This window comes from Thermobia domestica, chromosome 6 (assembly GCF_964235325.1).
Source record: "Thermobia domestica chromosome 6, izTheDome1.hap1.1, whole genome shotgun sequence".
Taxonomy (NCBI): Eukaryota; Metazoa; Arthropoda; class Insecta; order Zygentoma; family Lepismatidae; genus Thermobia; species Thermobia domestica.
The window spans coordinates 176,991,362-177,018,093 of NC_137459.1; the positions used below are offsets into that span (position 1 = coordinate 176,991,362).

At 35.0% G+C, this 26,732-nt stretch overlaps 1 protein-coding gene across 1 annotated transcript in view; it reads right to left on the bottom strand.

The window, feature by feature from the left end:
* The window catches only part of LOC145687377 (cytosolic carboxypeptidase 6), a 2,130,613-nt gene that overhangs the window by 1,242,212 nt on the left and 861,669 nt on the right, over positions 1-26,732 (bottom strand). The window contains exon 5 of the mRNA XM_081760832.1: positions 22,914-23,130. Coding sequence (XP_081616958.1) covers positions 22,914-23,130 — 217 coding nt within the window. The remainder of the gene's footprint in view (positions 1-22,913; positions 23,131-26,732) is intronic.

The window sequence follows — 26,732 nt, forward strand, 5'->3', positions numbered from 1 at the left end:
TAGGTTAGGTTGTGATTACTTAAATGCGGTTGTCTTACATATATGTGTAATACCGATTTATCAATTTTAAAATCATCCCTTGCCTGCAAATCTCAATTGTATCAAGAGTTTCAAATTTTTACACATATGTGTAATCACAAAGGTAAAATTGTTATCGAACTTACGCTGGTGAGGATCGGAAAGAGCGGAGGCAGGCGAGTATCAAACTCCATGCTGGGGCAGGCACTGATCGAAGATTATAGTATGCCTTTAAATGTGTGATTCAATTATCAGTTTACTAAGAAACGATTTTTCAGTATTCTGAGTATTAATATATATTAAACAGCCAAGTTAGCCTAGAAATGTCACAAACAAACAAAAAGATAGAGCAAGGGAGCTTTGGTAAAATTATGTGTATTTTAATTTCTTTCTAACAGAATATACAAGGAGAGAAAGTGTTCTTCAAAAAGATTGAGATATATCTGTTCGCCCAATAAGTAATTAATCACTATATCGCTTGTTGTACAGTGTGGCTTTGTTTTTGTTTCTCTTTAATATGTTATATAGTACAATATTTCTAATTTCATTCTTGGGAAAACCAAAAAAATATTGCATGTACCTCTTAAAGCTTTATGGTTACATCCGAAAAAGAAACAAATCATTTTTATAGGCAAGTACCATGTAAACTTCTTCATATAACCCGCTCAAAGCTGGTTTGTTTGTAACCAGCTAGCTGAACAGGAAGCGGAAATGACGTTTACTTCACCAGCGTATAAGAAAGAGATTCATTTAATGAGTATTGGTCTGCAAGTGTGATGACAGCCTTAAGATTTGAAGTCTGCAACACTCTTAATATTTTATTCTGATGTCTGATAACTCCTATATGATGTTAGTCATATAGCCAATTTTCTATTGAGGAACTAGGCCTACTAGTAGTCAAAGCCCAGATTTAAATATCTGGAGCATTTTATTTCAAGTTCCTCAAAGTCCGCCCACGTTTAATACATTAAACCCTGCAACATCTTTATTATTTTATTTTTATATCTGACAACTGATATATAGCATTAATAGCTCTATTTTCTACTGAATTAGGCCTACTGCTAGTCAAAGTCTAGATTTTAATACCTCTTTATACCCATCATATACCCGCGAGCCCAATGGAGGCAAGTGAGCGTGAGCCCGGGTGAGCGCAAGCCTATTGGAGAGAAGTGAGCGCGAGCCCAGTTGGGAGAAGTGATCGCGAGTTCTAGTGATTGCAAGTCCAGTTGAGACAAGTGAGCGCGAGCCCGGGTGAGTGCAAGCCCAGTGGACAGAAGTGAGCGCGAGCCCGAGTGAATGCGAGCCCAGTTGGGAGAAGTGAGCGCGAGCGCGAGTGAGTGCGAGCCTAGTTGGGAGAAGTGATCGCGAGCACGAGTGAGTGCGAGCCCAGTCGAGAGACATGAGCGCGAGCGCGAGCCCAGTTGGGAGAAGTGATCGCGAGCGCTAGTGATCGCGAGTCCAGTTGAGAATGGTGAGCGCGAGCGCGAGTGAGTGCGATCCCAGTCCAGAGAGATGAGCGCGAGCCCGAGTGAGTGCGAGCTCAGTTGAGAGAAGTGAGCGCGAGCGCGAGTTAGCGCGAGCCCAGCTGAGACAGGTGAGCGCGAGCCCGAGCGGGCCCAGTGGAAAATGGACACCTTTGCTACCCAAAGCCTCGGTCCATCGAACAGTTTTTTTTTTATTATTATTATTTTCAGGAAAATACGAAACAGCATTTTCTCATCTTACCTCTGTAATATCTGTGCACAGTTTCATTCATTTGGGTCCATTTCTTCTTACCTTTCGAGCGTAAAATTTTGGGTGGGGCTTTTACTACTCAAACCGTTTTTTTTTTTCAGAAAATAGAAAACCCGTATTAATGTATTTTATTTGCGTATTTTCAGTACACAAACTTCTGTTCTAATTCTCCATGTCCCTTAGGCACTTCTGGCATATTGTTATAATCACTTTTGATATATTTAAATATCATGATCAAAGTTTTGGAGGGGTCCTACTCAACAGTTTTCTCCAGGAAAATACGAAACCCTTATTTCCTCATTTAACGTCTACAATATCTGTGCACAATTTCATTCACTTTGTTTATTTCTTCTTGCCTTTCAGGAGTAAGCTTTCAAAATTTTGGGTGGAGGCTTTTTCTCCTTAAAACCGTTTTTTTTTTTTTTTTTTTTTTTTGCAGGAAACAATAAAAACACGTATTCGTTTATTTCATGTGTAATATCTGCCTGCCATTTTTTCAAAATCGGAGTGTTATACTTGGGAGTTTCGTTTTGATAGACGGAATAGATATGAAGGGAAAGGTTGTATACCAATACGCTATGTATATATTAAAAAAATCGAACCGATGACTTGACCTATAAAGATAACATAATATAAATGTATAAACGCGGTACTGTTTATTGAGATATCAAGAAGTATACAATGTTTGCTTTGGGAAAGAATGTTCATTGCGGACCATGCGTGCGCTGTTTTTGTCATAGGTGTCCAAACTCGCGGGCCCGAAGCTTACAAACTCGGGTCTCGTGCTCAGCCGGGCTAGGGCTCAATAATTGAAAGTGAGCCCGAGCCTCAATGATATAAGTGAGCGCGAGTCCGAGTGAGAGTGAGCCCAGTTTGGGGAAGTGATCGCGAGCCCGAGTGAGCGCGAGTCCAGTTGATAGAAGTGATCACGAGAGCGAGCCTAGTTTAGGGAAGTGAGCGCAAGCCCATTCAAGGGAAATGATTGCGAGCCCGTGCGAGTACGAGCCCAGTTGAGGGAAGTCAGCACGAGCCCGAGTGAGCGCCAGTCCGAGTAAAGTGAGCCCACTTACGATTATTGAGCGCAAGCCGATTCCAGAGAATTGAGTGCGAGCCCAGTTTAGAGAAATGATCGCGAGCCCAGTTAAGAGAAGTGATCGTGAGCTGGAGCCCAGTTGAGGGAAGTGAGCGTGAGCCCGAGTGAGTGCAAGCTCACTTCAGAGAAGTCAGCGTGATCCCAGTTGAGGGAAGTGAGCGTGAGTCCGAGTGAACTCGAGCCAACTTAGGAATAATGAGCGCAAAATTGAGTGAGCACGAGACTACTCGAGAGAATTGAGTGCTATCCCATATGAACGCGAGCGTAGTTTCGGGAAGTGATCGCGAGCTCGAGCCCGGTTGAGGAAAGTGAGTGTGTGCCCTAGTGAGTAAGAGCTCAGTTGAGAGAAGTGAGGGTGAGCCGGAGTGAGGGCGAACCCAGTTAAGAATAGTGAGTACAAACTCGAGTGTGTGCAAGCTGAGTGAGTACGAGCACAACTGATGTAAGTGATCGCGAGCCCAAGTGAGCACGAACGCAGTTAAAAGAAGTGTGCCCTGATGCGGTCGAGCCTAGTGCAAAATGTTCATGTATGATTTTTGTCTACGTTCTATTTGCTTCAGCTGTTTTTGTCCATGCGCGGTTTTTGTCCATGCGCTGTTTTGTCCTCGCTGTTTCTCTCTATGCGTGTTTTTTGTCCACGCTGTATTCGTAAGCCCTCTTTCTGTCCATGCACTGTTTTTTTTTTCCACGCTGTATTTACACGCGCTGTTTTCGCTTAACGCTGTTCATGTTTGTACGGGTTTGATCTAGAACCCAATCTTTCAAAGCTTTATGCTAATTGGTTTAAAAAATACAAGGGCGTATCAAGACGGATACTAATATAGGCAATATATATAACATGCCGTAGAATAATATTGTAAAGTTTTCTTGTCTATAGGGTAGAGCAAAAAAAAAAATGGTACACGAGAGTTTGGACTTCCTTATTAGAAAACCGCATCACCTTTTATTAGAAAATTATATATTATTATCTCTTGAATGCCTCTTGAATACAGTATATTACAAATAACACAAATTCCCTCTAATCTTTCGAGGACTGTTGGTGAAGTTTAGAGGATCCCAATGACCGTGCGTCTTAGGGCGTATTGTGTAGGTACCTCTCAAGGACCGGGCGTCTTAGAGAGAGGAGTTGGAATTCTATGACAATGACCGTGCGTCTTACATAATTTTGTGGTTAGGTGTCTCTTAATGACCGAGTGTCTTAGAGAGGTAGAATGAAGCTCAATGACCTTGTGTCTTAGAGCGTATAGGAAGGGTAGCTCCAATGATCAGGCGTCTTAGAGAGTTCGTGGTTTGATCAATCGGAGGAGATTGATATTTTCTGTCTGATGGCGGACGACGTTTTTCTGATGGGTGTTTACTTCAACCATGTATTTGTGAAAACACATTGATACATCCATCATGGTGTGAACATACGTAGATTGTTACAATATATAACTAACGATAGGAATAATATATCTCTTCAGAAAATATCTGGTACGTGAAAATTTTCCGTCCTGAGCCATGGTTAAATACAGCCCTGAATACCACGGTATTCTAATTATATGTTCAAATCAGTCCATTGCGAAACTCAATTAATATGACTGAAGAAAGATAACATGTTTTATTTTTCCACTACGCTGAACATAATTACGATTTATTTATTTATTATTTTATTTATTTATATATATATATATATATATATATATATATATATATATATATATATATATATATATATATATATATATATTTATTTATTTGCAGATGTTAAGTACAAAATTGCAAATATGGCAATGCGTTGCAGATGTAAATAATTTAACAAATCGGCGACGAAATTTATTTATTTACTTGTGTTACCCTTTCTCCTCTCAATACTTAATTCTATACTTTTCTTTTTTTTAATTATTTTTGTATCTTTCTCTCATGTTAATCTCCGTCTTTTCTTCGGTCTACAATGCATAACTATGTGATATTTTTTTAAGTTTTATTTATTTATCTTTTTCAAGCATATGCATTATAAAGCGAAACATAATTAACATGGAAAGAGGAACATTTTAGCTAAGCATACAGTGTATAATAGTAAAATATATCCACATAAAAAAATATATTATATAGAAAACAAGAGACCCGGCAAACATTTCATTTTCCGTAGTGTATCAACGTAGAATTTGGGGACAAAATAAGCATACACACACACACACGTTTTATATAATGCTGTATTTTCTCTGCATTTCTGCCTTTGTTTAGTCTATTAATTTGAAACACGCAAGCAATTTAAACTTAACATTAATTCAAAGGAGGAGCTGTATCATTTAAATTGCGGCACCTTAGAATAATTTTCTGGGAGAAATTGTTTTGAGGAAGCTACTGTTTTCTACGATGAAAGTAGAGTTTCTTCCCTTGCTCTGGTCGGAGAAGGTCAACCTCTCCACATTCTTATCTTCGTCCCTAGTACCTGCTCCCAACTCTCACCAGGTTTTTCTGAAGGACTTCTACCACATCTTGGAATTGCTGGAATGCAATTTTCTCTCTCGGCCTGCTCCTCACTAAGAGTTCTTCTTCGTTTTCTTTCTTTTTTTTCAACACATTTTGCTCATTCACTTCTCTGGGTTTTACACTGCATTCTAACACTGAATACATACACACCAAAGCTGTAGCTGTGTCATTCTTTCTTTGTAAACGTAGGCTTCTCACTATCATTTACTAAATGTATGCGCAACTTTTCAGTTACTATAATTGTATACAATTCTGCATATGCATAAATAAAATAATTGACCTGATGCAAGAATATGCCGATCTCCATAACTTATTCGGTGCACACGTTACATGGCACCGAATCTATTTTTATATATTGTCATTTTGGACATATTTCACCTCAAGATCTCCAAAGCTCCATTCAAAGCTTAAAATATCAACGCACAGTTATTAGAAATAACTCTTATAATGTAAAAAAAAAAAAACAAAGAGAGTTGTAACTTCTCGTTCTTTATTGGATTTTTCCCCCTGAAAATCAGGACCATCGGATATTATACAAGTTCAACCGAACTTATCCGATTGGAATCAAAGTAGACATGGTGATGGACATCCATCTGCTATATAATGATTCGGAATATTGCACTGTGTTGTCTTCGGGAAAAAAATGAAATGAAATCTTTAAGTTTTATATGTCCCATGGTTATGGTGGCTAGGATAAAGGAGAAGGTGATGATGAGAAACGAAGGGAATGGTGGTATGAATAAAGTGGGAGGAAACGGAAGAATCCCAAGAAAACCCACGCGCATTGCGTTTGTCCACCACAAATTTTACTTGGCGCAAGCAGTGATCGAACCAAGGACACCATGCACTAGAGGTGTACTGAGACACAACACTTAGAAGAAAGCTTGTCGTTTTCAGAGGCACTATGCGGAAAATTCCCCGATACAAGTTGCACAGACGTGCATACTACATCCAGGTTGTGTACGAGCTTGAAGCTGAGTATTATGCATCTCGAAAAATTATAACTTATGTCCTCCTGCAGGCTGTGGAACGTGACAATTTGACGCAACATATCTTATTTCGTATTGAGACAATTTCACACCTTTGGGTGTGTAAATGGGCAAAATTGGGTGGTCCAATGCGAAAACGAACTAACTACATTTTCGACCAAATTGAGAGATAGTGAAAATTTGTGAACTGAGAGTTTTGTCATGCCAGATTGAAGCAAGTTTGTAGCTTCTTTAGTTTATCAAGGGATGGAGTAAGTTGTGATAAGTGAATTCTATGGCGAGTGATTGACTTTCAGTTCTCAACATAAATGTTACCCTATTTCAATTTCACGAAAAATGTAGTTAGTCCGTTTCGGCATGAGACCACCCGATTGTAGGATTTGGGCATCAGAACAGTCGAATGTGCTGTATGAATGCTAAAGAGACACACTCAAAGTAAATGTGTGGTTTGGGTTGATGTGGTCAAAAGTGTACAGGCTCTTCATTTTTGGAAAACAAATTCTTATCGAAAACATGCGCTTTGACATCTTGGAACAATTTTTGAAGATCGAGTTGGCACCTGATGGGATTATGAATACTATTATGTTTCAAGAATGATATCCCACACCATTTTACCATATTCGTGGATATAAGATCCACAATCAGAGGGACCAATGATGTAGGATCCACGTGAGCTAGACATGCCGCCCTTAAACTTTCTTTTTGTATGAATGTTTATTAAGTCAAAATGTACAGGGTGAAGATCCAGAGTATTCGGCATCTAACGCAATGGATCAGAAGCGCGATTACTGCAATTAAACCACTTATACTAGATAACTTGTTTTCAATCTGCAGTCAAGCGCTGTGGTTGTGCCTAAGTATTGAATGTAATCATTCTGAAGTGCAATGAAATTTCATCCCCTGAACCACATCTTTGCCTATTATGTTGTAAAATATGTTTATGGTTGAAATGCGTAATGATTTTATAATCACTGCATATAGGGGTGCGCGGTTGCTCAGTGGTAGAACGTTCACCTCCAGTGCTTGGGGTCTCTAGTTCAATCCCAGTTCGCGCCGTGTGGACCTTGTTGTGGACAAACACCGTGCTCGTGAGTTTTCTCGGGGTTCTGACGTTTCCTGCCACTTTCTTCATTCTACCATTTCACTCATCTCTCTCATCTCTCATCTCCTTTCGCCTCACCGGCATAATCGTGGGACGTAAAACTTAAAGATTTCATTTCATTTTTTCACTGTATATAATTGTATTTGTATTAACTTTCTCCGATATTAGTAAGTTAACTTTAATATAGCTTGTCTTTCAATAATGCTGTATATCGATAACTGTTTAAGTTTTAATTAAACTTAATTACACACAAAAACACATTGTCAAATCGGAACATAATTAAAGTTTAATTTCGAACACCTTGAGATTATATGTGGATATAAAATATCATTTCACACCTCGTAGGTTACTCCAGCTAAAGAAAACAGCAAAATATACAACTTTGACATAAATGTATGCTCCACTTATACAATTAAAGCAGGAAAACGAAGGGTTACAATACTTCACACAAATGCTTAATATCAGCATTTAGAGGTGCTACAACCCAATAGTTTTATTTTGAACTGCCATAAAACACACGTTCAACATTTTAATCCACAGACAGCACAGTAAATTGCAGTATCACTATAACTGACTTTCAATATCAGACTATAGTAGTTCTTTATTATTATTATTATTATTATTATTATTATTATTATTATTATTATTATTATTATTATTATTATTATTATTATTATTATTATTATTATTATTATTATTATTAATAATAATAATAATAATAATTTGTTTAACGGTCCACGTTCAAGCTCCAAGGCTAAGGGCGATGCAGATAATGAGAATGTATGACATTGTGGAATTTAGAATATGGGAACACACAGGATAACCCCGAGAAAAAACATGTACACAGTATTTGTCCACCACAACTCTCACGTAACACTTAATTCAGGTAAGTATACATTTACGTCAAAAAAGGCAATAATTTGAACAATTCTTCGCCAAAAATTGAACTCAGCCTAAATCACGCAGTCAATACTGCGTGCTAACCATTCCGCAACACTGGAGAATGCGTTAAGTATATTAAATGAAATGAACTGCTAGTAGCTGAGTTTGAAATAATAATAATAATAATAGTAATAATAGTAATAATAATAATAATAATAATAATAATAATAATAATAATAATAATAATAATAATAATAATAATAATAATAATAATAATAATAATAAATTTATAATGCAAAAAGCAAGTAAATATGTCACATTAACATCCTGTAATGCTATTCAACCTGCTTGAGCTGTGTATAATATTGGTTCTAGACAAAGAACACAATGAGATCTCCTTACAATAAACAGCAAGCGTCTTAGTGTATCATGCTAGTTCCTAATAGTGATCAGACACGCTAATAGATGCATCTATGTTCTGTAGTACTTGCCTCTCTGACGCTGTTGAATTACTGTGTATAACGAAGTACTCGAATAATTGCACTATATATATAGGGTGTCCCAGGATGAAAGGGGCAATACCTCGGAAAATGTTAGTATGGATTATTCTAAGCAAAACAAGGTCATATGAACATGAGTCCTAGTCTCACCTTTTTTTTTTCTTTTCTTTTTTTTTAAGAACTACAGCTTGTGAACTTACCACAATTTCCTTCAATAGCTTCCCTTCCAAAGATATCACTGCCACATGTTACATACCGTTCGAGAAGCCATTCCGTTACCTTTCAAATTTGCCATGTCTTACCTCTGTGAAATAAATACAATATGCAATGTAAAGTCAAAAATGGTTCACAATTTGTAGCTTTTAAACTGTTGGGATTATAATCTATGTTTATATGAACTTTTTTGTTTAGCCATACTACCATTTCCCAAAATATTGCTTCTTCTGCTCCTATTAATATATATACGTGTGTGTGTGTGTGTTTGTGTGTGTGTTAGTGTAATACATTTCGAGGTGGTAGATAGGCAAACAAAAAACAAAAAAAAAACAAATGAGCATCATTTCACAGTGTAAAACATAGCAATTTAGTTTCAACCGTTTTCGGTTTGAATAGAGGGTTAAGGGAGGAGATACAACCTACGATTGGGACATTTAATCGATTGCAGAAAGCCACCTCTTGATACATTTTGCTGCTTTCGCCCTACCAAAATAAGTATTGAAACCGGAAGTAAACGTAAATTTGAACCACTTATGGTTTCAGTGGAGTGTTATGGACAGTCATCGTGTGTTACCTTCAGACGCTGACTTTATGATGACAAATGTTGAAACTGCATTAAAACCAGAAGTAATGGTAAATCTGAACCACTTTCAGCTTTGGTAGCGTGTTGAGGATAGTCATGATAGATTGTCTTTAGACGCTGAATTGTTTCTAAAATGACGCTTTTTGCTATATGTTACTGCTCTCGTTTTATGGCGATAAATGTTGAAACCGGAAATGACCAATTTGAATCACTTATGACTTGGCAAGAGAGTAAAGGAGGAGGCAAAATACCTCTCCTTCGGATACGTAATCGATTGCAGGAGACCGTATCTCGATATTTCTTACTCTGCTCTGATAGCTGTCGGTAAACGGACGGCCAGTCGGATAAAGCCGTTCTATAAGAATCCCTGCACTTATATTTAGTCTAGTTTGAAAGTATGATAAATAAAGTAAATCTACAAAATATATAAATAACATCGTTTAATGTATTGGGTCGATGCATAAGTTCGCGCTGTTCTTATATTTTATATGTTATTTTTGTTCTGCTGTTCTGTTAATTCAAATACAACATAAACATAACTTTAACATATTCTACGAGTGTAACAATACATTGCATATATTTTACTGTCACTCACATTAACTCAGAATCATTCAGTGATGTATTCACCTCCACTATCTATGATCTTCTACCAACGTTCAGGTAGCAGTTTAATGCCTCGCCTGCAGAAGTGTTTTGGTTTTGACTGGAAGAAATTTCTTAGCCATTGGTCAAGAGAAGCTTTTCTGTGCTGTTCTTTCAGCAATTGCTTCATTTCCACACACTGCACATTGTTTTCTCGCAGTTTATGCTGCACTGGATCCTTGGTTAAACTCGAAGAATAAAATGTGAAAGAAATGATCACTTTTCTCAACTTGACATTCCATTTTAGTTTGTCTGAAATATCTACAATAATACGTTCGCAATCAAGAAAACCTGTGTTTCACAACACGGAAGCTCGAAACTACGGCAAAACAATGGAATAACGATAAACAATCGCTTCACGCTGCATTGTTGCCAACCCAAAAGAAAACCACACGAACTTATCCATCGGCCCAATAAATAATTAGAGCTTTTAATTAAACATGAATTTCACTTATGGTGTTCAGTAGGCCGAGGGCTAATAATGTGAACAATGACTAATTATTAATAACGATAATACAATGTTCTTCAGTAGTGGCAAGAATTAAGAAAGTACATAAAGTTAAAATATACAAATTAATATGCGCAAACCTCAGTTCATGCATGCATGGCATTAATAATAATAATTCTTAACCCATCTTTCTACTCAAGATCATTAATCCACTTTCCCACTATATTTGTGAAGTCCAGAGTAAATAAACTGGATGTCCTACAGATTACTTTACTAGCTTAGTAGGCGCATAGATCAGTTGACTACAGCCTAGTGATTGCATAACATTCAGACAAGGCAGAATTTCAAGCATTCCCAAACACGCTTTACATTAGCACTCTCTATCATTCATAATTTCCCAACTCCTCATATTATTGTGTTACAATAACAACACTTCGCGCTACGGAGTTAAATTCACCAAATTTAGATGCTCTTAATTGAATTTTCAGCGTATAGTATAACTGCATTTAATTTCAACTAGTTTCTAACTCTTACAGTGAAGAAAAGAGTTAAATATTAGAACAATTTAATTAATTACGTTATATATATATTGTAGATTTGTCTAATACAGTTAAAGGAATACAAAACACCAATTTAGTTACCAATATTTTAGCAAGATATGTATTATCGTTAGATGTACAGTGCAATGAAACAGATTTTGTTCCACCAACGCAAGACGACAAAATTAATCTCAACTTCTAAAGGGAAAAAAATAATGTTAGCTAGATTATGTTGCCCCAGGCTGCTCTTTTAACTTCATCTTATTATCAAGAGAGCATACCAGCGATATAAAAGAGGAATTTACTTTAAGTGCATCAAAGGAGAAACGCTTAAATTAAACGAAATCTTCTGGAAACAATAACGGAAAATACAAAAGGATTAAGAGAATATTTGATCCTCATCAAAAAAGGGACTAAACTTACACATAATTGAAATGCTATTTTCCTCTTTCTTTTTGTTTCCAAAACACATCTTGTGACATTACGCAATATAATAAAATATTTTACGAACTGCCACATAGGACGCTTGTGATTGGCTGATTTGTTTTAGTATCCATTAACTTATTCTAAATGACAATTCAGTCAAATTTTAACAATTGTATGGAAGGAAGTTTTGCTTCATATTCATTTTATTATTATTATTATTCTATCGTTTTTACTTGACTACAATCAGTTACTTAACTGTGAGTTTCTCAATAGCATATGCATCTTGAAAGTTTTACTAAAAAAAAAGCAGAACAATTGGCTAGCTGACAAAACAATTTACCATCAGCACATGAAATACGAATGTCGGACTGTTGTTTGTTTATTTTTTTAAAACGTTTTTCTTCACTTAACAAACTGCCATGCTACTTCACAATAATGACTCAACATTTTTAAGCTACTGGTGCATTTGAAATCAAGTCCCACAGCACCAACACGAAAAGTGTATCTAGAAACTTCCTTGCGATATATAGCAGAGATAATTCCATTCTGAGAGAGAAGAAAAGAAATATCAATGAACACCATTGAACAGACAGTTGCTAATATCACAATGGATCATGTTTCATTGGCCACAATATATTATGCTTTAATGTTTTGGAATTAGAATGATTTAGTTGTCTTGATATTACACGTGATCAGTGAACTGAATGCGAATTTCATATTTCTGAATCAGAAAATAACGGCTTTACCACTAACTGCATAATATATAAAGGGTGCTCCACAACTAACAACACAAACTTCAGGCGCAAATTCCTGACGGCCTAAGAAGTGATAAGCTTCATATGAACATGATTGTTTAAAAAGGATTTATTCAACGATATTAAACAAAAAACGAATTAATTTAGTAGAATGCATTAAGCCAAACTGTTAGTTACGTTTACAAAGTAAGTTCAAATTGCTTTCCATTAGTTAGATTACATGTTTCAGCACGCCTTCTCATGGACACACGCGCATTAGCAAATATGTCAGAGATTTGACGAATGAGTTCCAACTATCAGTGATACGTTGCCTAAGGACGTCTACATTAGGAATAAGTTTTTCATACACTGGCTTGTTAAGATGCCCATAAAGAGACAAATCCGTCAGATTTAAATTGGATAATCGTTGGGCCATAATACTGGACCTCCATGACCAATCCACAGTTTGAGGTGAAGCATCAGGACGTCAACATTCCATTACCATAGGCAGTTCTTCTTCCAGCAAACGAAAGTAGAAATGTTCTTGGAGCCGTCGTGGTAAGAATAATGGTCTCAAGAAGTGGTTTCCAACGATGTCACACCATACGCTCAGAGAAAACTGCACTTGATGACTGTTTTAGACCATCACATTGGGATTGTTGAAAGCACCGTGGTGTGATTATGAATGTTCAAGATTCCTCACCTTGTGATCTTGTTTCGTCGGTGTAGATAATTCGATATTCAAAATCTGGGAGGGCTCATTTAGGTACATATGTCTACATGAACCTGCTTGTCTGGTCCCAATCTGTATACGAGTTGTATATGAAATAAGCACATCATTTAATGTTCTCCATGTTGACATTCGTGGCACTCAATGTTACATCCCGCTGCCAATACTAACTTCAGAGTTCATCTCAACTGAGAGCAGAATCCTATTTTCTTGGTGCAAGACGCGATGCTGCGATCGACCATGGAGTTGACGTGGTTGATGCACCTAACTAAAGTTACATAAACTGTGGTGAACGTCCTGAAAAGCCCGAATATGTGGTACTGGACGGAGAGGAAAGCGTTGCTGGTTTAGCCTCCGTGTTTGGTGACAATTGCAAGCTGCCAAGCCGAACACACAATGAATGTCCATTAGTTGCTCGTTTCTGTATGACATCTTCCCATGTAGTGTAACAGCCTTGCTATACCTCATAACAGTTTAAATACAACATAAATAAATGTTTACTCACTTCACCAAACACTGGAAACACTTTTAAAACACCTCAAAACACAACGTGGAAACAATTTCAAACACTACATTCATGATACTGAAGTACCAAAATATCTTATCCGTAACCCTGAGTATTCTTTGAAATCCACAATTATTTTCACTAAAATTGAATAATCGGTAATTTGCAGGTCTGTTTTCTGAAAACAAAGAAAAAAACAAGAATAACATGATTCTTATCATGATCTACAGAACTTTATTCTCGAATGTTAAACAGGGCTCCTTGTAGCTAAGGGGTTAGCGTACACGCATTTGGTGTGAGAGACCCGGATTCTATTCCCAGAGGGATGTTATGTGATTGGGATCCCATGTTGAGCTGTATGTCCACATCTCATATAACCTCGTTGCTGAAAGGGAATATAATCTCAAAATCATTCAGCGGTTCGGATGGTAAGTGACATTGCATTGAATTACTTGGAAATGGTCAATTCTCTTTTCTAGTTTACTCGAAAGTTAGGAATTGTGATCTACCATTATGTTTCACCAAGCCACTCATATATATTGTTCGATTGTGTGTCATTAGTGGACATAATATACAAAGGTTTTACGGAGAAAATTAAAAAAAAAATAATACAATAAAAAATATTCTTAATACATTGTCCTTGTATAAAACATCCAACAGTGTAAGCCTATGTTTAACAGGACCTTTTCTTCAGTTATGCAACTACTGAATTTCCTTATAATGTTGAGTGGATACCGAAAGATGGATTGTTGACAATGGTAATCAAATCCGGCACCACGTAAGCCGAAAGTAGGTTAGCAAAATGATTAGAACAGTTTGTCCAGAAACATTGCATACCTTAGTGATCACAGTAGATAATGGGATTATCTCATTATATATAGTACATTAGGTTATATCTTATTCGAGTTGTAACTTTAAGAAAAATATACAACTGAATGCGATGTTATGCAATATGTATCGAAAGTGTCCTATATTCGAAGTTTCATGACTTTGTGTATGTTCAACGTGTCAAAAGAATTGCACAATGTTAAATATTACACCCCATTTTGTCCCTTCTTTCAGGCATAATTTCCAAAATTCATATAATAATGTGAAATTATATATATATATATATATATATATATATATATATATATATATAACTTTTCAATATATGGAAGCAGTAACTCATATCATCATCGGTAATTGCTATTTCCGGTGGCTATCGATTCAAAAATTGTTTTACGTATGTACTTGCGACAGGATGTCAAGGTTAAGAAGTATGGTCTATTAGCTCCCTTCATAGTAACCAGTCTAAGCTCCACGCAACGGTACAAAGTTTCATTCTGAAAATTGCATTGCGATGTTCTCATGATCTATTCGCATTTGAATAACGCGTGCTTCAGAAGTGGAACGGAACATTCAAAGAAGTCCCATTTTAGTTCGGACCAAGAAGTGCCTGATGGAGCGTGCAGCGTTGTATCTACATATACGGACACAAACTTCTTTAAGACTGAGCATGCATAGCTTGGCATCACAATGCAAAACATATGTTGCAAATCATGGATAATATTACCACTTAAGTGCATTTGGCTACTTTTTCCAGACTTCCAAAACGTTTTCTCTTTTTACTAACATATTTTTTTTTACTGCATGTATTTAAGTGAACAAGTAATAAGGACAAAATACCTACTTTCCCCACCAATTTGGTGTTTTTTTTTTCCTTAAATTGTGGAACATAATGAAAGAGTCGTATTATTGCAGAAAACCAACAGGACGTTTATATTTAGGGTGGCGAGCACCAAACTAGTGTAAATTACTCTTGTAGTAACTCTTACTTCTTTAGTCTGGACTACTTTAGTAAATTACTTCCGTAGTAATATACTCTTTTAGTAACTGTTGGAGAGCTCAATTTCTATTTACTTCTTTAGTTGTAACTAAAGTAGTAACGCCCTTTTACTAAAGAAGTAAGCAATTTCTGCCCACTGCTGGCACGTGCATTTCGTTTCCTATTGGGAGCTGAAGCTTATCAGAAGAAGTGCCCATGAAAAAAGGCGTTACATGCGATTGTAGTGAAGAACAGCAGGTTGTTGGAAAAAGCAGACGAGCTTCGTTCGTTAAAAATGCGTTTAATACGAGGGGAATATAATACAAAAATGTTGTTAATTGAAAGATAAAGAGAAATCGTGGAAGACCATAACCTTAAAATGGAAGTTATGAATAGGAACGAATTCAAGAACGAAATGGAACAGACTTCAGGCAATGTGCTCCAGAAATTTATGCTTTTATAAATGAATGTGAATATATTTTATACGTAAGAAACATATTCTTTTTGCTTGATATATTTTCCAATGGTTAATATGTTCTTGTTTTTCACATGAGATAATATTTGTGTTTAAGCATCAGTACATTTAATTTTTCTAATTACCACATCCCCTAATTGCAAAATAAAGAAGAAAGAAAGAAAAGAAAGAAAAAGAGAGAAACATAACTAAAATTATACATAAATAAAATGGGTGACATTTCACTGCAGTAGTGACGATCCAGTGCCTTATTTATTCATTTAAGAAGGAAAAGTATTTATACTAATTTATTATTTTACTAGCAAATTAGGTATAATTTTTCTGACAGCTTGTCCTGCAGCATCTGCTTGTGGCTGAAATGCATATTGGTTCACGCCATTCACATCCACAACACCAGTGTTTCTTCTAGACATGTTTTTTTGGGGGGGAGGGGGGAATGCCCCTCGGATGCTCTGAGAGTTTTCTCCGGCAGGAGACGAAAATAATACTTCTATAATATAATAATAAATAGAATAGTACCATGTAAAAATGATATGATCCCCTTCGAATATTAAGTGTTCCCTCCGGGACATTTTTTCTGAAAGAAACACTGCGCAGCATCAGGGTGAAACACACCTACTTCTGTTCCAAAGTTGTGCAGAACTGCAGTATCCTCAATAACATTTCCACACATGTTTTGTTTATATCTCATTGTTTTAGTGAGAATTTGGAAACGGTTCTTCCAAACACAGAATGTACGTTCTATTACACATCTTGTAACAACATGGGCTTTATTGTAGCGCCCTACGGCTTCTGTCTGAGGTCGAAACATAGGAGTCATAAAATGTTTGGAGAGAGCATATCCACTATCCCCAACAAGCAACCCATTATATTGTTCGTTTTCCAATTCTGGAGGAATTCTACTATTGTCTCAAGTGCGTGCATCATGCGTGGAACTCAGCCAATGGCTTACCACGCTCAAAATCTTCATATTGGCGTCATAAATGATTTGTGTATTGATAGAAAAGAAATTCTTGCAATTTCTGTATAGTTCTGCTTGTGCTCCAAAAGGACAAAGTATGGGTATAGGTACACAATCCATTCGGGAATCAACCAATTCGATAGAATTCACTTTTTTCCTTTATATATATATATATATATATATATATATATATATATATATATATATATATATTATATATATATATGTGTGTGTGTGTGTGTGTGTGTATGTGTGTGTGTGTGTAGTGGCGGATCCAGGATATTATCAAGGGAGGGGCTAAACCATAGTTTGCCGTTTTATCCAGTGTAAAGCAGGATTGAAGCCCATTTTATCCAGTGTAAACCTGAGCGTCAAGGGGGGCTATAGCCATTATAGCTCCCACCTTGGATCCGCCACTATATATATATATATATATATATATATATATATATATATATATATATATATATATATATATTTGTTTGTTCTGTGGCGTGGACACACACACAGTAGCTTTAAGGTAATTGAACTGTCTATCACACTGTTAAAAGCTCTTCCAGCAGTATTACGATGTATATTAATAAGATCCCCTACTAAGATTTAATAAGTACCAGTGCGAAGGACTCGCAATCTACAAAGAAGTTGCAGCCTAGGAGACAAAGCACGGTTCCTGTCAGAATTATGCTGCAGTAACGGCTTCAACATATCAAGCAGCCGCTCAAAAGATTCCTTAAGCAACCCAAAACGCTCTTTGAAATCAATGTCACTATACATTGCAAATAGGTCTCTTTTCTCCACTAAAACTCTCATTCTTGGGATGTCTACTTCTTCCTCCATCTCCATATATACTTCGTAGTCCAGGTAATCCATAGAATTCGATATTTAACACGTAGAAACCAAAGAATTCATCTTACTCTCTAACTTTACTCCTACTACTGCTTAGGAGTAAATTTTGGCCTTATTTACTCCTCAAGTTACTAATGTAGTAGCGTACTCTTTGATGGTGCTCTCCACCAGTTTTGGAGTAAATAAATTTACTACAGTAGTAAACAAAAAATTTACTCCTGTAGTAATTTACTCCTTTAGTTCAGTACTCTCGACTGGAAGTCGCCGATTTCCTTCTCTCTTAGTAACTTACTACTTTAGTTTCACTTACTCTCGGTTGGTGCTCGCCACAAACCAGTTTCCATACTTGTATCCTCAATGCATCAACATAAACATGTAATAATGATACATTTAAACGTTTTAAACTTTTTGGAGTGAAGTATACAAAATTGGTGAAAGTAAACTAGACCCTATTTTAACAGTCACATAAATAGCTATAATAATAATAATAATAACAATAATAATAATAATAATAATAAATATAGAGTTCGTTTCACAGTGTGATATTATGGTCGATTTCCAAACTATGGGAATTCAATGCACAAACTTCAAGTAGTACGCATGTAATTGTTAGTTGCAATATATCAGTAAGATAATATATATATATATATATATATATATATATATATATATATATATATATATATATATATATATATATATATATATATATATATATAACCTGATCCTAGAACGCTGAATCCATATCAGAAAGCCATCATTCGTTATCAGTTGCTGTTTTTGTTCTATGACGATAGAGGTTGAAACCACAAATCGTTAATTTGAACCACTTTCGGTTTCAATAGAGGGTTATGGGAGGAGATAAATCCTACTCTCGAGAAACTTGCTCGATTAAAAAAAAAGGAATATCGGTATATATTACCGTTTTGCTCTACGGAAATCACTATTGAAACTAGAAGTAGTAGTAAATTTCAACCACTTCCAATTTTGTTAATGTTGTGGGTAGTGATAATATGTTTACTTGACACCTCAAATAGTTATTGTTCTTTGGCGATAGATGATGGAACATGAAATGGTTAATATGAATCACTTACGGTTTAAATAGAAGGTTAAAAATGAGCCAGAACATATATCTGGAAATTTAAATCGATTGCAAAGAAATACCTATTTGTTACTGGTTTTGCTCTTAGATGATAGATTTTGAAATAGGAAATGACTAGTTTGAACCACCTCGGGTTTGAATAGAGAGTTAAAAGAAAAGATGGAACCTATGCTTGGGAAGTTGAATCGACTGCAAGAAAGAAAAAAAAAACGAAAGAAATCATATAGATATTTCTGACTGTTTTTGCTCTATGAAAATCATTGTTTCAACTGGAAGCAATAGTGGATTTAAACTACTTTTGGTTTTGGTAGAGTTTTGCGAATAGTCATGATATATGTTGCCTTGAGACGCTCAGTCGCTTAAAAAATATATCACTATGTGTTACCGTTTTCGTTCTGTAACGATAAATGCTGAAACTGGAAATTCGTAATTTCAACCACTTCTGGTATGAATAGAGGGTTAACAGAGGAGATGGAATCTATTCCTGGAACGTTGAGTCAATTGCAATGAACCGCTTCTCAATATATCTTATCGTTAAGCCTTGATACCTATGAACAGATGGACGGAGAAGCCGCTCTATAATACTTTTGACACCTGTGCATAGCATAGTTTGAAAGTTTAGTAATATTACTAGATTTACCTAAACATTTCTTCATCTTTTGTACTATTGATTACGTAATTGAATGAAACTGAGATTATTATTGGGTATTGGGTAAAATAATTATCAAAACTTGTTGAGCAGATTTTGAGTTACATTTAGCAGCAATAATAACAAAAATAGCAACATATTCCTCAAAATTTTGCTTAATAATATATAATCTTAGTATGAATATAGATAATATTAACGTTCATTTAAATCAAAATCAGCTTATATCACTTTTCAAACATTTTCGCTTCCACGCACAGTAAGATGTAGTAAATTTGTTTCTCTCTTAACTTTATCGAAAATACAGTATTAGTGGGGAGAAATTCTATAATAAACAGTTTCCTCTTCCGTTTCCTGTTGACGGAAATTTCATTTCATGTGACGTTGAAACACAGTACAACAAAAATGTGTCTCTTTCTGTGCCAACAAGCATTGAAGAACAAAGCAAATATATTGTTTCATCTTGCTAAACATACATATATAAAACGAATACATATATGAAAACAAAGTGTTATGTCTTGCAGAGGTACGCTTAAAATTTACGAAATAATTAAGTTAAATTAAATACAAAAATGTGGTTCCTTGCCCTAGTCTAGTCCAAAAAATAGTCGTGCCTTAGTAGAACAGATACAGGGCCCGACGATGAGAAACGGTAGGCCAGCCAACTATTCTCGTTTGATTTGCATTACAATTGCTCCTTTGCCAAGTGTTTGTCAACCAACTTGAAAAGAAAATTCAAGGGAATACATACATACACACACACACACACACACACACACACATATATATATATATATATATATATATATATATATATATATATATATATATATATATATATATATATATATATATATTCAACTGCTTTATGCAAGATAATTTGTAACTATTTGCTTTTTAATTTTGGAAATAAATTGTGATCATTTGCTGGTGCTCCAAGGCAGTCACAAAACATTTTAACAAACAAGGAAGTTCAAACAAAAAGCGCATTAATTCTTTACTAGCAATGCAATATTTTACTAGGAAGTAACTCTCGATACGTAGGACTTCGCCCAGTTGAAAAATAGACTGAAAACTAGGATCAGGCTATTGATACAAGAAGAGAGGATTCGTGGACCGGCAAGTTTGAAAATTGAGAGATTATCGTTTAAGCAGTGATAGAAGAAATATCATTGTCATCGCCAATATATTTATCTAATAATAGTGGTGCGCACGATTTTTCTTTGCCTAACAACGCTGCATTAGAGTTGATAAGTCCGATTCATAAAGTTTGGCTCTCAAATAATTCCCCTATTAGCTTGGTTATGCAATGCATTATTTAGTAACGTTGGATTTCGTATATTTTCAAGCCATTCCTTGGCAGGAAATAATTTAATTTCATCCCTTGAACCAGTTTTAATACTTGGAGCGGTGTCATATCGTCTAATTTCTACAAAAAAAAAAAAAAAAAAAAAAAAAAGCTTTCGGCGGAGCTTCGATTTCCGACGGAGCTCAGTGTTCCGGATTCCACGTTAAGCTGTAGGTTCATGCGCCATATAGCTTCCCTCCTTGAAAGGGATGCTAAATAATATTAATAATAATAATATTAATAATAATACTAATAATAATAATACTACTACTACTACTAATAATAATAATAATATAAAATTATTATTATAATAATTGTACCTTACGACGGGAATATTTCCAAAATTCTAAGTTTCTAGGTCTAATGTGCTAATGCAATTTACTAGCTATTGATACAAGTGCAATCCAATAAACAATCACTACAAATGTAACAAGTGGGAGCAAAATCCTTATTTTTAAGTGAATACTAAGTAAGGGCCACTGCATTAAGTTCTTTATTAAAAACTTGTGATATACAATCTGTAGACTTCTTAACGTTTTTGTTTGTATGAATTCATGATAAGCAACGCAATTTCAAGTATTCATTGAACTAGCCAGTGACGTATTTAGGATCTTGTTTCGGGGGAGGGGGCTTGAGAACCAGTAAGAAACATTTGTGTTGTACGTATAGTGCGAAAAAATAATAATGATATTATTTCAAGGAGAACTTGAGTCCGATAGCCACCTTCCTAAATACGCCACTGGAACTAGCATTTGTTATTTCAGTAAAAGCGCATATAACGTGTATTAAGGTACAAATATTAGTATTTTACAAATTGTCACTATGTGTTTTTTTGCCTCTTTCTAAACTCCAGAGCTCATTCATGAGTTAGTTGTAATGGAGTGTTTAATAATATAAACAAAGGCAAACAAAACTAATAACTTTACATGCTATAGATCACGTCAAGACGATTCAACTCTGAAGACGTGTGCGATTTCAAATTAGAAATCGTAATATATTTCATCTTGATTATTTATTTTAATTTAGTTCAATGTTTTGCATTTATGTTAAAAAGAAAGAGATATATTACTGATTGACACAATGCTATGAATAAATTTGATCCAGCATGATAGAAACTTAATTGTAGTTCACGGACTTAAAGGAAGGAAAAATATATTTATTTAGCTAATCAAAATATTATCTTAAACAAAAACTTATGAGAAAGCAAAAACTTGTATTCTATGAAACCCTCGTGCGCCACAAACATCGATTGTTGAGAAACAATCAATTACAGTATTTGCTTACATGTCGATCGTTGGCAACTTCAAGTGATACCTCGTATGTCAGTGAGTTCAATGTATTACAGCCATACGTGCTGTGATGAGAGCAGCTGTATCCATGCACGTCGACTACGTAGGTGCTCCGGGGCTCCAGCACCCACAAAATTTTTAGTTTGATGGCAACGAGATAAAATAAATATTTCTCACTTGCCACTGTCAATAAATAATAAGTAATTAAAACATTGAGATCGAAGTTAAAATTTCTAACCTGAAAAGCAAAATTGTTTGTTTCAGATGAGTTTGTGCAAAGGCAATCAAGCAACACACTCCTACTTTCCTTGTCTGTCTGTGACCTAGTCAAAGGCAGTCATCACAATAAAAAAATGAACTATATTGTGAATAGAATCGAGCACAACCCTTTATGATAGGGTTCATAAAACATTTTAGATAAAATAAAATCAATCAAATATAGAGACTTCCCTGAAAACGTAACACGTCCCGCCATTGATATGCATCCACATGCATTTTGGGAAGTTGGCGCCATTGTTTGTATCAGCGTGTATTCAAAGGATAAAATACATTTTAGAAGATCTGAAATGTTAATATTGTGAATAGATATAGTGACTTTTTGTTTCGTTTCGTGAAAAAAACTAACAAATTTGACATGCGATGCATCATATCTTCAACGACGATATGTTTTCACATATAGATATATACATATATTTTGAAGATCACATTAAAACCCGTTATGTATTCACTATATTTTGTAACTTCAAGTAAGTATTTCAATTCGGCTGATAAAAGTTCGATTCTTTTCAATCTGAAACTCATGAAGAAGAAAATATGTACTTACCACTGACATTGCAAGAAGGTCTCTTTTGAAGAATGCGTAATGCCTTCTCTCAAGCTGCTCAAGGTGAGCTTGGCATCTAGAGTAGGAATAAGGAAAGCTTAAGGCGAATTGGTAAACATCCTCTTCCTTGTCGAAACCAAAAGCGAAGGAAAGGACGTAGTGATTTTGGTGCTCAGGCGATCTGTAGTAATATACATGCTTACTTGGCATCCTCTGCCTGAAATATAATTACAACAACAAACATTATTTCTTTTCTGAACTTCACAATTAATTAGAAGTTACAATAAAGACTAAAGCAAACATAAAACAGCTAAAATTTTGAATTCATATTTGATTGTAATCACATGCACTTCACTATACTTCATCAATTATATCGTGACATATACCACGCTTCATTGCAGTGAATATCTTCCAACTCAAGAAGTCAATTTCGCCGATCTAAAAAGTAATATATATTGTGCAAAGTAATCGTGTTCTTGTTCATTTAGAAGAGAAATACCAACAAAAAATAATCTCATTAAAATAACAACTGGACGCAATTAACAACGTATTATAAGCTGACATTCCCCACCTGTATATACGTATAATATTAATCACACCATACACAAGTTGAATGAATTATAGGAGTTAATTTGGGGGTTCTTTATTTAATTTACAGTGAACATAATCAAACTTGATACTTGAATTTTTTTTTCTTATTTCTTTAGTTAAGTTATAAGATTATTACACACATATAAGGCTAGGCAATGAAATACGCGTTTTCAATACGTACACCGGAATTAAATCTCCAAAAATATATATAATATACAATATTGCAATTAATCCATTAAAATAGGCATTAAATTAATGGGTCAAAAATGTTAATATTTAGTGTAGTTAATTAAATTTTTCAGCAGTTATGTTTCAATTTATAATTGTTAGAAATCATCAGAATTATTTATTTACTTTTTACTTTTTTTCTTTTATTAGAAAACCATGTAAAACGGCTATTTTGCAAGAGCCTATTGCTGGCTTATTTCGAAAACGTAAAGTGTGGTTCCACTACGAAAGCGCAATAAAGCAAGCCACTTTTTCCAAAGTGGCCGTAATTTTCCTTGAAGCCTGAGGATAGACTCTACAACGATTGTACTATCATTTGGAAATTTTTTACAAACAATCCTGAGATCAATCACATACACACACAATATCTATCTCCATATATATATATATATATATATATATATATATATATATATATATATATATATATATATATATATATATAGTTATATAGTTATAAATGAATAATTTCATTGACATCCTTTACTTCTAATTTTATAACATTTTACATTTGTTTCAATTATCAATTTTGTAAAAAAAAAAAAAAAACATGGGGAGCACGGTGGCTCGGTGCTAGAGCGCTTACCTATGCTGCGTGGGGTCCCTGTTTCTATCCCCAGCCAAGTAAGTTTGTGGTGGACAACATCGTCCTCGTGATATTTCTCGGAGTTTTCCCGTTTTATCCCACTTTCTGATTAGACCAATTATTCCATCTTCATCCACTTGCTTTAATCAACGTTTCCTTTAGCCTTGCGTGCATAACCAAAGGATGTTAAACTCCAAGACCTTCTCCATTGACTTTTAATTCAAGTAATTCCCTCTGCAAGTTAATCTTTATATACCACCACCTCTTCTAGTGTAAATATATTTACTAATTTGAACTTTGAGATCTATTTTATAAGTATATACTATATGGGCTGAGACGACAATTTAAGGGAGGATTGAAACCACATGCGTATTCTCTGTAAGTTAAATTAGGTGTCCCATGCACAAAAAGCACCCACGATTTGGTTGCTTGGGAAATGCAACTCTGGCATCCTCATTAAACAAATCACTAATGTTTGCAAATTCAATGGAAAAGACCAGTATTTACTCCTGAACTGAACAAGTGAGATTGGTTCGGGAACTACGTTAAGCTGCAGTCCAACGGCTCTTATCGGTATTGACAATGAGAATTATAATTTTTACATTAAACTAAGGGCATACATTATATTCAAAATATGTATCACATTCACACATATCTGACTTGTGTGTCATTTGTAACATAATAATAATAATAATAATAATAATAATAATAATAATAATAATAATAATAATAATAATAACATATTTTCTTAAATAATACAACATACGTAGGTAGATCATAATAAATAATCTTGCCTACCAATACCGCAGAATAAATGTAGTTTCTAAATGATTACAAACTGGTTATCAGACAATGCTCTAGTACATTCAATGAAATGCCAAGGGCTGCAGTAATAAGCGTTCTTCCTCAAATTATTTAAATATAATTTCGCAAATGTTTGTCTAAGAAAAATGCAACCTTTCAGGCAGCAACCTTCTTTTTTTATTTTTTTTATTTTGTTTAAGTGAATGTGTTATTCCATATCGTGGAGTTACCAAAAAACATATTTACGCACAAAATCTCAAAATCGTAAGATACATTTTCGAGAAGACCGTGTCGGAACAAAACACCTAAATCATAAACTGCTTTTTGTCTTGTGAGAACTCATATGATTCGGACCCCACGTTAAGTGTAGAGGTACGTTTCATACAGCCTCTCTAAATCCCAAATCACCCATTATGAATATGAGCTATTGTTTGTGAAATTTTGTGAGAAATGAACCTATCTAATTTGAATCAGTCACTGACACACTCATCAGCAGTTGTTGGATTATGATTAGAGTTCTAAATTATATATAATTATTTTGTTGCAGGCTATAGATAACATGTACTTTCGCGCAATGAGTTCTCTAAGGGGGAGGGAGACTTGAATTTGTTTGTCCAATCACAAGATATCACAGGCTACTAGCTGTGGAACCTTGGATTCTTTTAATGTTTTCTTCTTGGGTTCTAGGCTCTAAATAAGTCGAGAATTTGAGAAATTCGGCGCCTAAGGGATGAGGTAATCTTGCATGTTATTTTTGGTAATCACCAGATATCCGGAAGTGATAAATATAGAAATTTGGAATTTTGTATAAATATTTTATTGGGTCCTATGGTGGAGGCAAGAGAGGATTTTGCAAAATACCTCCCCTACAGAGGAAAGGGAAACTCAAATGCTGCTTCTTCAATCATCAGATCTTCGTAACTATGATACTGTGTGTAGAACCTTGAAATACGCATATAATTAGAAACATGAAAGAGATGTCTTCTCAACATTACATGGAAACGGTCGAACCTTTAAATTGAATATTTTAACATAATACCTACTTTGAACTGATTTTTTTATTATGTCACTTTTATTAAAATTCTTATTCTAAGGGGAGTATGGGGATTCAACAAATGTAATATTTCATGGGAACTTAAGTTTGTGCGATGAAACTCGGTAAATGAACTCACCTTTAACGCTAAAAGGGTCATGCTCGCATCTGCTACGTGAAGAAATAACGGGGGATCAAATTTACCCGCACTGGTTTTAAGTAACTTTCTGAATATATTTGTTCCATTTGAGTTAACGTGTTAAACTATTTTTTAAAGAAACTTTTCAATGAATTATACTTTTTTTATTTGTAAAAAAAGAGGCTAAATTTAGTGCGTAAAACTGCTTATATATTATACTAAACTTCTTATAGTAGTACGCAGAAAACTACAGAGTGATTCTTTCAAAACTCACGGATTTCATTTGGGTCTAGAATTTCTAACTGAAGTCCGATTTTCATGCAGTTTGCGACAAGTGATAAAGTAAGAATAGGGGATGTTTGGGATTATGTTTACTGGTTTAAATTCATCAGAGGTAGTATCGGCTACGCCTCAAGAAAACCAGCAAATATTCACCAG